This window comes from Cyphomyrmex costatus, unplaced genomic scaffold (assembly GCF_001594065.2).
Source record: "Cyphomyrmex costatus isolate MS0001 unplaced genomic scaffold, Ccosl1.0 scaffold33, whole genome shotgun sequence".
NCBI lineage: Eukaryota > Metazoa > Arthropoda > Insecta > Hymenoptera > Formicidae > Cyphomyrmex > Cyphomyrmex costatus.
Window position 1 is genome coordinate 860,742 of NW_017277450.1, and position 12,783 is coordinate 873,524.

General features: G+C 40.4%; 1 protein-coding gene across 1 annotated transcript in view; it reads left to right on the forward strand.

Moving 5' to 3' along the window:
- The first annotated feature begins 1,742 nt into the window (after positions 1–1,742).
- aPKC (protein kinase C iota type) overlaps positions 1,743–12,783 on the forward strand; it is a 13,775-nt gene continuing 2,734 nt past the window's right edge. Inside the window, exons 1-4 of the mRNA XM_018542305.1 lie at positions 1,743–1,897; positions 2,508–2,716; positions 10,748–10,798; positions 12,393–12,478. Of these exons, the coding sequence (XP_018397807.1) occupies positions 1,842–1,897; positions 2,508–2,716; positions 10,748–10,798; positions 12,393–12,478 (402 nt within the window). The 5' untranslated portion in view covers positions 1,743–1,841. The remainder of the gene's footprint in view (positions 1,898–2,507; positions 2,717–10,747; positions 10,799–12,392; positions 12,479–12,783) is intronic.

Genomic DNA, 12,783 nt, shown 5'->3' on the forward strand with positions numbered 1-12,783 from the left:
ATCGAAACGGATCGAATTCTCTAGAAGACGTCGACGAAGTTATCAGGAGAACATGTCAAGTTCGAAGCATTGACGTGTTTAAACTTGGATGCGTATACATTTCTATCAATGTAGATTAACAATAATTAATGTAAGTTTTATTTATTCTCGATTTAAAGTACTCTACTGTTTTCTAATTTTTAGAACTGGAAAAAGATAAAAAATAATTAGTTAAATAAAATTAAAATTAATAATTTACATTGGTAGAAATGTAGGCATTATTAATGGATATTATTGTAGAATAATTATAGGATAATTATATGATAGGATTATTATATATAGGATATAATTTTGATTTCTATTAATTATAATCTCAAGGAGAACGAGACAATCAAAATAATGTTAATATGACGTCAAATTGACATTATTTTGATTGTTTCGTTCTCCTTGGAATATATTTGCAGTCGGTTTTTATTTGAGATTAATAGATTATCTTTTAAGTATAATGTCTTAAAGATACTATAATATAGCTCTGTGATTAACTCTTGTTACGATATTTTAAGACATGCAAAACCAGCTTGCAGAAAAAAAGTTTTATATAAATTATATATATGTGTATATAAAATATGTCCACGTATACAATACACAATATATAAAGTGTATTTAGGAACGTCAGTAGAAATGGAAATGTAAAGATATTAGAATGATTGTTTTATATATATATAATATATATACATTTTATTATTCATTTTGAATAAATTGTATAAAAAGTACACACACTGAGAACTTAATGTGTTGGTGGCTCATATTGGCAATTTATTTGTTTCTTTTGATTTATTCAACTGAGCCTTTTGATTATCTTATTTTTTATAATGATTGTATTATAATTATAATATGTACTATAATATATATATTATTATTATACAATATTATTATTATGATTATGTCTATAGAAATGGAACAAATAACGCCATCTAGCACAAAGCTCGTGCACCAACAACGACAGCACAGGTCGTGTCGCGATAGTCGGTGTCCAACAATCATGGCGTCTGCCAAGTAACAACGCTCCACGCCGCGTTAACAAGTGCATTACGGTTTTTAGATTGATGTTACCGCGACGCCACGCGCATCATTTCGCGTTCCGCGCCAGCGAATCGTTTTCTACGTTTTTCTACGTGTAGAGGCGCAACTCGGTCCTCGGGCCTCTCCCTAGGAGATTTTTCGCCCGTGCAACGGAGGTGTGTGCAACTAGTGCATCCGCGGCGGCGGCGGTGGTTCGCGACAGCGGTTCATCGCGGTGAGTCACAGAGGCTCGTGCACGCACGCACTTACTTGAGAACCATGAGTCCGCTAATTAACAGTTAATTGAAGGCGGGACGATTATCCATCAGAATCCTGCAGGTTAACCGAGACATTTGCGCGAAAAGGGAGCTGATCATGACGGCCGACCGGTGCCGATTTCTCGGCGTCCGTTCTCCTGTTCCGCGAATCCGATCCGTCCGTCGTTTCGCACTGCCTTTTTTCGGGTGATGACTGTTACTTAACATCCTGGTCTTTTTTTCTTAACATACAATCGCGAATAGGCATGCTAAAGCGGTCAAATCGGTGCACTTCTCGTCAGCGGACTACGTCCGTGGGAAAGTCGGATTTTATATCGTTATGTCATACCATTCATACTCTGATCGACAGGAGTTTTTACGGTGGTATCTGTAGTTTTTTCTTTACGTCAATTGGTGATAATTGTATTGTGATAAATTAAAACCCGATGTGGTGATTTTTACTTGAGTTTATGTGTTATTTATTTACTATAATTATTTGGTTGGATTGTTGTACTTTCAGAATAGGAGACCATTGTTTTGAAAATGCCTACACAGACGGCAGAGAACGATGACATTCGAGTGAAAATTGTATATAATGGGTAATTGTATGTTGTTATAAAAACTGTTTTAAACAGTTTGTCTTCGATTTAACAAAAAAGTAACAATTGATTTCTTTCAAGTTTCAAATTCATATTATTTCGATTTTAATATATAAAACATTTTAATAATTAGTCATAATGATTATTATATATCCTTTGGAACTGACAATGAGAGTACATTAAACTCATTCATTCATAAATTTCTTTGTCAAAAATATCAGAATTCCATTTTATTGTTACATCTGCAAATTTAAACTATTCTTATTAAAATATACTTAGAGTATCCATTTTTTACATTCTTTTTAAATTTAATTCAGTATTTCAGTGTTCTTTTTATTATTATATTAGTTTCTTGAAAGTAATTAATCTCTTTTCCTTTTTAATTAATACAAATGAGTTTTATAAACCCTAAGTTAGTAACTCTGTTATGGATTTTGCCATCAGTTCCAAAGAATTAACAATACACTAGGTGTTTTCAGTGTTAATTCAAAGAGAGATTAATATGGAGTATTGATATTCAAAGTGTTAATTAGGTCAATAAGGATTATACAAATATAAAAAAAAAGGAGATTTTAAGACAAATATGTAATGTGATGTTTTCCTGCATTAGGGAAATACAAATCACGTACATCACTCCCGGGATTTCAGTGGATGCGTTACGCGAGGAAATGCGAACGATATGTGGCTTTGGCACAGAGCAATTCACAATGAAGTGGGTGGATGACGAAGGCGACCCGTGCAGGATCGCCTCGCAGCAGGAATTAGACGAAGCACTGAGGCTGTATGAACTTGAGAAGGACACAGAAATAACCATCCACGGTCAGTCAGACTATTTACATTGGATTTCTTTAAAGTCGTATACATAATAAAAAGCATAGACAAAACAGGAATAGAGAGTAATATAGGTAATAATATTTTAATCTATGGAAACCAACATCAAAAGATACAGTTTCTTATATGTTAAAATCTTATCGCCTGTATTCTCTACTAATACAGACAGTAAAATTTTCAACCTCTGAAAAACCATAGATTTACAGTAAGAGAAAAATTTATTAAATTTTAATGAATTCACTGAAAATAATATTTATATAGTACTAATTGAATGTTTACTAAATGTATACATATATTTATTTGGTACAAGATTCATTAATTTGATTTAAATCATTTTTTATTTAATATAAATATTTACTGTTAGTAAATAAATGTTAGTATTCTTCAAATAAATATTTATTAAAATTTAGTACATTTTACTCAGTGTATTGATGTACAGTTTCTTACAGGTTGAAATTTTATTAGTGTGTTATTCTCTACTAATAAAATAATAAGATTTCAACCTGTGGGAAATCGAGTATTTATTAGTACACAGTTTCCTATAGGTTGTAATCCTGTGTTATTCCCTACTAATACAGATAATAGGATTTTTAATTTATGAAAAAAAAAACAAGTCTTTTATTGATATATAATTTTTTGTACATTGAAATCTCATTGTTGTTCTTTATTCTTATTGTCTGTGCTTTTTATTATGCAATAAGGCTTTACGCATTGGATTTCGCAAATATCTTGTATGTTGCTTTGATTTTAGCGACGCATTAATCACTCAAAGACTACGCATTTGCAATCGACGATAATCACTTGCATGCTAGATACTTATATAATTAGGAACGGAGTACCGTACTCGTGAATCATGCGCGTAGAATCAGCGCCCGGTAGCGAAGGCGCATACATATGTATGTGACAAAATAGGTTCATCGATAATCCACTGATGTCTTTAATATTCCAATATTAATGGCCGCCGTTTAGATAAGAAGCCGCCCATAAATTGCGCGTAACCGATATATCTTGGTCGTGCACATTAGCGGTAGCGCACTAAATGCACGTGTGCAGCCGCACTTTCAAGTATTGATACGCGCCTTGGATAACGGTATGTACACTTCGACGATACTCGTCTTATCGGTGGTTTATCGTCGATATGAGTCGGCGATTAACGGCGAAACAGCTTCATCGGCGCCTGACCGTAGTGCCGGTGTTTATTCGGTACACATTGATCGATTCGGTGTGCGATTTCTCAAGGATGACGACATTCTTGGATCGCGCGTGTCTGCGTGAGCACGAAGATTCTATGTGCAGGCGCATGATACATTTAGAAATTTGTCAGCTCTCCCGGGATATTTTGATATGGATCTCATTTGTGCGACAGCAGGATACTTCTTGGAAGGAGGACCTTATCGTGATCGCGCATACATTTCCGGTCTGATAGACTTGGCTCTCACCTCTTCTTTCACATCCTCTCCACTTAACTTTATAATGATGATCGAATCCCTTTGACGGAACAATCCCTTCGAGCTTCAAAGATTAGGCCTGCCCTTTCTGAATTTCTTCCATGCTTTATTTTTTCTTCAACATGAAGAGAAAAGGGAAAAAAATGAACCATGCAAGGAATTCAGCTAGAAAGAACAGGTCTATTAATGTCTCAAAGAAAAAAATGGGTAACTGTACACCGAATATACTTCCTTGTTTTTTAACGAAGAGGAATTAATTTGCTAAGTATATGGATCGTCGAAAATATCGGTCGTGAACTTTCCCAATTAGAGAACTCTAAAATAATGAGAAAGTACAGCTAATTAAAATACTTGATACTCGAAGGATTACAGAGTCAGGTTGAATATATTGTTCCCATAAATAATTTTCTTATTAAAACGTAGCTTAATAAGATTGCATCTCTTTTCCGGAGTCTAGTAAAAATCAATAATTTGTTAATGAAAACCAAACTTGTGGTACACGAATTTTATTTGGTACATGTAAAATGATCGGACATTGCCACACGAATATCGACAAACTCTCATTGTCAGTTTTTCGATGCATATGACACGCGTCAATCCTTGTAAATGTATAGGTTTGTGCGGTATCGGTCGGATATAGCAATGACTGTATGCTGTCACGAAAGAACGAGGAAGAATCGACGGGGCAGCGGCCGAAGGCGCGGGAAATAGCAAGATAATAATTCAAAGAGACAAACAGCCAACGATCAGAATGAAAAATAAGGAAAAGCCAGAAAAATAGAGCAAAGGATAAAGTAGAATAGGGTGTATTGCGTGTTGCGGAACGGAATAGTCCTTCTTGAAAACCCCGGTAAAAGCAGAAAGATATAAAGGATAGAGAAAAATACAAAAGATAGAGAGTTGTTGACTGGAAGAAATGGAGTTAACGAAAAGGACGGGAAACATATAATGTAATATGAGGCGTCGGTGAGGAGCGCAAAGTTTACTTGAAAACGGTGACAAGAAGAATCGCCGGATAATCAGTGAACAAACAGCAAAGGCATGAAGGAGGGCGAGCGGGAGAGAAAGAGGAAGAGCTTGGGAGAGGCAGAACTTGTGGGTGGATATAGGCGGGTGTAGGACCGGCAGCGATGGGGACGACGGGGGATGCATGTATCACCTCCACCTCGGCGTGATCCGCGTTTGCGCGATTCGGTCGGTAGCGTGCGCCGCGCCGGGCGGCGACGACGACGGTGGCGGCGGTGGCGGTTAACGCATCTCGCCGCGGCGGTAGTCGATATCCTTGCACGGACTGATCAGCAAGGGCGCACATAACGTCACGCGCTACCGTCAACGCGAATCTGGCTGTGAGATCCTTAAGATCGAGTCGCCGCAGGCGGGAGGAAAGTGCCGCGGAGCGAGAAAGTCAAACCGGGAGTCGCCGTAGAGTTGCGAAGAACTTCTTCTGGGCCACGAAGAAGGAATTGCGTCATTGTGCGCTTCGACTACAACGGCGATATTCGACGGTGGTTGTCGGTGCGCTTGACTCGCCACACCGCGAGTGGAGAGAGGTCTCAAAAGAGGCGGTAAACTAGCATTGATCGAGGCTGGTGATTCGCCGCATGCTCATCCCGGCGGCTCCTGTAAGAGGTCGACCGCGGTGAAGGAGAAAGAGACAAAATCGAAAGAAGGGAAGAAAGAGAACGAGGCAAGGGGCGAGGCGGGTAAGGCAATTGCTACATATACATAAATAGAGAACGAGGTAGAGAGAAAGAGGAAGACAGATAGCCGTAGGAAAACAGAGAGGCGAGGCGATCGCGCGCGGTTGGAGCTAACAAAAGGGATATACATACCGCGGCGGTCGAGCAAGGCGAGGCAAGCACGGCTAGACTCGCTACAGAATGGCGTGGGGCTACTGGAGCGCGACTTCCGTCAGCGACCGGGGTCGGTCACCTCGCCGCGAGAAGGACAAACAGCATCAGAGTATTTATCAGCAGCATCAGCCGCCGTCGCAGCAGCAACAACAAATGCACCAGGCGGAGCTGTCCGCGCAGAGCACTTACGCCAGCGTGCAAGAACGAGAAATCGGCGTGGCCGCCCCCGGCGTGGGGGTCGCGACGGAGGAACCACCCTGCAGTATGATGATCCAGGGTGGTTCCTTCTACTCGTACTCGGCGGCGACGGCGGCCGCTGCGGCCGCCGCCGTGAGTCGTCGTATTTCCACCGTCGTCGAAGGTAGCGGCGGTGGTCCGTCCTCTCTCACCTCTACCAGCATGGTGTTACCGCGGGAGCGCCACGTGAGACCCGGCACCAGCACGCATCCACCGTCGCCGGGTAGCGGTGACTCCGCCGAGTACGAACAGCCGCTTGTCGGTCATCTACGCTCCGCGGCCGACATCTCGCCGCCCTCTTGCATCGGTAGTCCGCCACATCATCATCATTACCATCATCATCACCATCACGATGACATCTTCGCGCAGCCTGGCACATCATCCAGGACAACGAAGCTGCTCCAGTGTCCACCGGACACCATCGAGGGTATGGATGAGCTATCCGAGGCCGAGCTCGAGGAAGTGGCGGCAAATGCTGAACTAATTTACGGACCCACCGCGACGTGCCGGGTGCACGGGCCGTGTGGTCAGCAGCAGCTATCGCTGCCACCAGAATCCGCGCTCTCGATGACATCGCTGCTCGACGTAGAACCCGCGGGCCCGTCGCAGTTTCAGTTCAACGAGATCACCTGGGGTAGGTGCAATCAAGGATGGGATGTATTGAAGAAGAGTACCTACTGGTCTCTGGCGCGCGACCAGCTTTGGCGAATGCCTCCTCTTTCTCGTCGTCCTCTTCCTCCTCCTCCTCCTCCTCCTCCACCTCCTTTTCTGTTGTCGTGTTTCTTTGATGCAGCCCGTGATCTAGGTCAAAGTCTGCCTACCCGTCTGTCTACCTTGCCAAGATAATACTCGCCACGTTCTTGTGAGTGTGCGATCGCGTCCGGTGCTCGACGCCGCGACGCCTAGAAAAACGCGTGTTTTCCGGCCACCGCATGACTCGCGGACGCCCTCCTTTCCGCCGGCTTTGGCATTTGTTGACGGAAATTGTCGCGGCTCCGTGACGTTTAGCGCATTGCAGTAATATAAAACTCTAAGTCGGTCACGTGAATTAATTATCGCGACTTTGTCCTCGCTAAAAGTAAGGGTTGCGCTAGTGGTAGTTGCTGTCGAGTTGTCGCTCGGTTTAGTGCATCTTTTTTTTCACGTCGGGTATGATGGATGGAGAAACTTTTTTTCTAGCTATAAGCTATATCACATTTATTCCGTCTAACATATCGCACTTTATCCGATCGCATTAATTTTAATTGATGACATAATTTACACTTTCCACCTTTCGCATTAATTTCATAGTATAATCACGAATATAGTCAACTAGGTCTATTGATTCTTTAAATACGATGCGTATTTTTTATTTATAAATATATATCATGTATCTCGCAGGATCATTGTCGTTTTGTCATAATTCTTTGTAGCGCATTAAGCGACAAAGGTGATTATTGCTTTGACGATTAAATTTCATCTCTTTCTTTTCTAGTTTGAACAATCAAGAGCAACGATTTGTTGCGTTTATTTGAAAAAGCAGAAAAAGCTTTGCAATTGTTGAAAGACTCTTTAATATGATTGGTTTGTATATTTAGATAAGGAAATAAGAGCAAGATCCTTTAAATTCTTTGGAATGGAATCTCACTTTAAGAGGTGAAAATTGAACCAGTTTTATAAAAAAAAATAGCTCAATTTTAAATTTTTAAGTGTGAAATTTATTCTTTAGAGTGAACTCTAAAAAATTTTAAAGAGTATTAAAAAATTTTACAATAGCTGCAAAATTACTTTTTTTTTGCTAAACGTAGCCAGTACATCGTTGTCTAATAGTTTAATTTAAAACGAACGAGAACTCAGTCATATTTAGAAAAGATAGCTTTGCCACTGTTGCGAGTTTCTGTAATATGATTATTAATACATTTAGATCCAGTGAGGAACTAAGAGTAAACGCAATCATATTAAAGAATTTTGCAACAATTGCAAAGCTATCTTTTTTTGTTAAATATAACCAATGTGCATTGTTGTTTAATATGCTTAAATTAGTGCATAAATTAAAATTTAATCATATTCATTTGGCTGCATTCAGCAGAAGAAGCAGTTTTGCAATTATTGTAAAATTCTTTAACATGATTGATTTGTATATTTAGATCTAGTGAGAAATCAAGAGCAAAATTTCAATCATATTAAAGAATTGTATAACAGTTACAAAGCTTTTTTCTTCTGTACATACGTAGTCGATACATCGTTGTTTAGTATGTTTAATTTAGAGAATGAATTAGAACTCTATTTTTGATGCCAGTTACTCGATCTAGTTACGCGAAGGGTTTTCAAGTTTTAAGTACGATCTTCGTCGTTGTGCTTTCCCTCGCATGGTATATGCGCCGATGCACTTATGCACTTACCATATTATAGATCCATGCTTCTAGTGTACCATGCGTTGTCGTCGTCGTCGTCGTGGTCTTATAGTACGTGCATTCCCCATACAGCTCGTTGCACGTATCCCCCATGTTAGGGGTGAGTGTACATCGCATCGTCTTTATCGTTCGTGTCATCGATCCCCCTCCGCGATAATTAGTCCATGAATATTTCAAGGAATTGCGCTCGCCTCTCGCACCGGCATGTTCGCCTCTCGTCCCGGCATCGTCGATACGCGGCCCGTGGTGAGCTCTCTCCTGTGTAACAAACGATTCGATTACGTATATTGTACCAACGGGAGAGCACCGATGGCCTCGTTAGCGAACCCGCGATCGTATGACACGCGTCGTATCCACGCAGTCCTCGCGGCTGCGCCTCGTCTCGTATTCACGTGATAGTGGCCCTACGGAGAGAATCGCTTTAGCAAGACATGCTATTAATTTTTCCCAAACGATGAATTCCCTATCAAATTCCGTATTTAACAGATCTCGGCGTTTCCATAATCCAGACATTTAAATTGTTAATGGACTAATAAATTGATTATAAATCCCTGTTTTAAATGAACCGATTAATGCGCTCGTTCCGCTTGCATAATTCTGCATTATTCACTTATGAATTTATTTGACCTGTGCACTTCATATAGACAGAATCGATTTAAATTCATTTAAATCTCTTTTTGGTAAATCTATTAACGAATTCGTGCTATTGATTGTTCCATAAGTCTGTTGTCAGTCAACCTACATCCGTCGAGTATCGCTCGAGCCTGAATCTATTTTCGAGTTCTGCAAAAAGATCGGCGGTTTCACCTGATTGAAGCACATGCCTTCAGACAAAAACCTTTTGTCCGCTCGATCTCTCGTTGTGACCTTCAGTAATAGTTTCTTCGGCTTTCTACTTCAGCTTTCTTCGATCTTCCTCTCAAATCTCTTTTCGCGGACCGCGATGCACCAGCTGGTCCAAGCCGTTCAAATCCGGGTAGCCGCTTTAAGGCATTAAAGCGAATAATCCAGAACAATTTGCGGCTTCAATTTTATTTCACTCATTAACCGTGCCGGCTTTTATTTCTTTCCGAGTTTCATAAAGTATCTGCCTGCGACGCACGACACAATATACTTAATTGTATATTTAATCATCATTCTATTATACGCACCGTGGGAGCCTTCTGATAAAGGGCTCATGTCCTCGCTCGTCCTTCGCTAATTAGAATTTATATGGCGCTTGTGTAACCGCTGCTGAGCGGTAGGATTAAAGCCGACGGCGTCGCGAGTAACGAGATTAAAAATGTTCGCGGGAAATTGTCCAGGACCTTCGGCGAAGGTTTTCGCACGCGTGGTTGCGTCGACTTCGCGGCTTTTATCGGCGCAAAGTGAAATTTAATCGCGAACGCACCTCTCTCTTCTCTCTCTCCCTCTCGCGATAAGTGAGTGATAACGCGACGCTTGATGGCACGGATAGAATTCAGTGTTACTCGTTATCTGACCGTAACCGGAGCGATACTGACTAGGACACAGGCAGCCATACAAACACAGTATGTTGGACAACGAGCAGCGAATCTCGATCGGGTTCCGGTACTCGAATTGCTTCCCGTGTAAGTTCGCATTCGACACTTTACCGATTCCCTTGACGGGATGGAAGCGGGAGTGGAGTGGCGTCGATCGACAACTCGATGTCTCGTCGACGAATTAAATACGCAATCTTAGATCACTGATCGCTTTGATACTAGGAAGCATGATTTTACAGCGTCTTCCTCTAGATATTTCTAGCTCAGCGGTTTCGCTATTAATTAGTAATGTAGTTGTACACAAACCGTTTCTTCATTTCTCTCAGACATCGCGTGTTATAATCCATTAATCTTGTTAGATCTTTTTTGAAATTTAATTTCTTTTTATCAAATGTATATATATGATACGAGACGATGAGATAGGCAATAAACATTACTGTTTAATCTATCTAGAGTTTCTACTTGGCAGTAGAAACTCCAGATTCATTTCCATCGTATTTTCAAAACTTTGTTGAACGGAAGCCGGAGAGAGGAGAACGTTACGTTTTATCAGCAAAGCGAACGTGAATTTTCTGTTTTGTTACAGTTTTTCCGAACGTGCCGCCTGCCCCCGGGATGCCGTGCCAGGGAGAAGACAGTGAGTGTGTTTACTGTTCATTGGAAACGTCTCAGTCGCCGGCCGAATCGCGCAGCTCCTCGCTTGCGCTCGATATATATATTAGCCATTGCGTACTAGCCAGCGAGTTCTAATTAACCGTCCGGTGGAAAGAAACGATTAGCGCGCGATAATAGATACGATGCGTAACTCCGTTACGTGCGGAAACAGAAGAACTGTAGAAGAAACATTTATCTTTCGACACCCCGCTCTTTACCAAAGTTCTCCTTTCGACACAATTTTCAATCACAATCTTCATGACATCAACATCTGCATTACACATCAGAAAAGCTCCAAGGCTCCTGATCCTTTGGTGCAGCTACGGAAGATTGAATTTGTATTTATATCTTTTTACATATCGCGTATCTCGTATTCGATAAAAAAACTTATGAAATATGTCTTTTTAGTTTGTGAATATAACGGGAAATTTTGATTAGTTGTAAGATCTATTTTTTCTGATAATATAGGATATGCAAAAATTGAATTAATTTTTTATAATTTAATGAATTAATTTTGTTGAAATGGTTTCTTTTTAAAAAAAAAGATGAAGAAAAGAATTCGCACATGAATGCCGCTAATTCGCTGCAAGAAAGAGTCAGAAACCTTAAAACACACTCGTTCGTTATATTGTACATACAGTCATTCGATAATCGCCGAATAGCTACTAAAGATTCCATCGATGTCTCAACGACCTGAGGAAACTTAGAAATCCGGAAATAACTGCATAAAAATGATTGGAAAAATACTTTTGCTTTGAGTCGCATGGTTTCAAGGGTGTAAATAATTTTCATTAAGGTTTCCTCGAATCCCTGATATCGGAGCCGATATTTGGCGATCACTCGTGTATAAAGCATGAATTAAATCCGATCAACCGTGACTCTTCTCCGAATCCTTTAGAGTTGTACAAACTTGCCATCATTCCCGCGCGCGTATTCACCGTCAACGCTGCATGAAACACATTTCGCACGAAATGTTGTTTCCCGTTTGCATCGATTCGCTTCGTTCGTTGCGATGAAGCCGCACGTTGTTCGATTGCGCGACCGGTGAATCATGACCAGGCGAAAGGAGAGAGAGGATGGTAGCGTAAAATCAATTTGCAAAGTTATTCGATATTAATATTCGACGATGAAACTTTACTAACAAAATAAAATTCCTAAACACATTTGACCAAAAACTTTATATGAATAATATAATCTACTATTATTAAATCTAATCTACTATTATTCATCTTACAAGATATTATATAAACGTTTTTATAAAGAGAGTGCAGAGAAAATACTCAGAGAAAATTATCTTCGAAATTGAAAACTATATCTGAGGAAGACAGTTAAAGTTCCATTGATTTTTGTCAATAGAGCAAATTACAAAATAATTTAATTAATTACTATATTACTGTATTATAGAGATTAATATTAATAGTTCATTTAATAATTAATAGATGCTAATTGTATTTGTATTATAATGAAGTTTCATCGTCATTTGACACAGATGGATCGCGAAAGTCAATCGCGGCAAATTGATCGATCAGTTGGTGCTTTCCATCATTGTGACATTTATGTTATTTCATTTTCCGAAGGAAGCATCTACAGACGTGGCGCTCGTAGGTGGAGGAAGCTGTACCGAGTGAATGGCCATATTTTTCAGGCGAAACGATTTAATCGGGTAAGCATCATTCCATTTAATTATCATTGCGCAACCTGTACTGTGATCATTAGCCCCCAGTCCTTCCCCCTCACCTCGCTCTCTTTCATATGCAATTTTTGCGAAAGTAGATCTGTCGCAGATGCGATAAGATCAGCGAAACCGACGTTCTGTGCAGAGCAGTGCTCTCTTGTAGAGCACTTCCAACTAAAACTTGCTGGCTAGTGACTTCGTCATCGACGAAGGAAACTGAAGGGAACATTGCTCTCTTTGTCCTTTCTCTCTCTCTCTCTCTCTCTCTCTCTCTCTCTCTCTCTCTCTCTCTC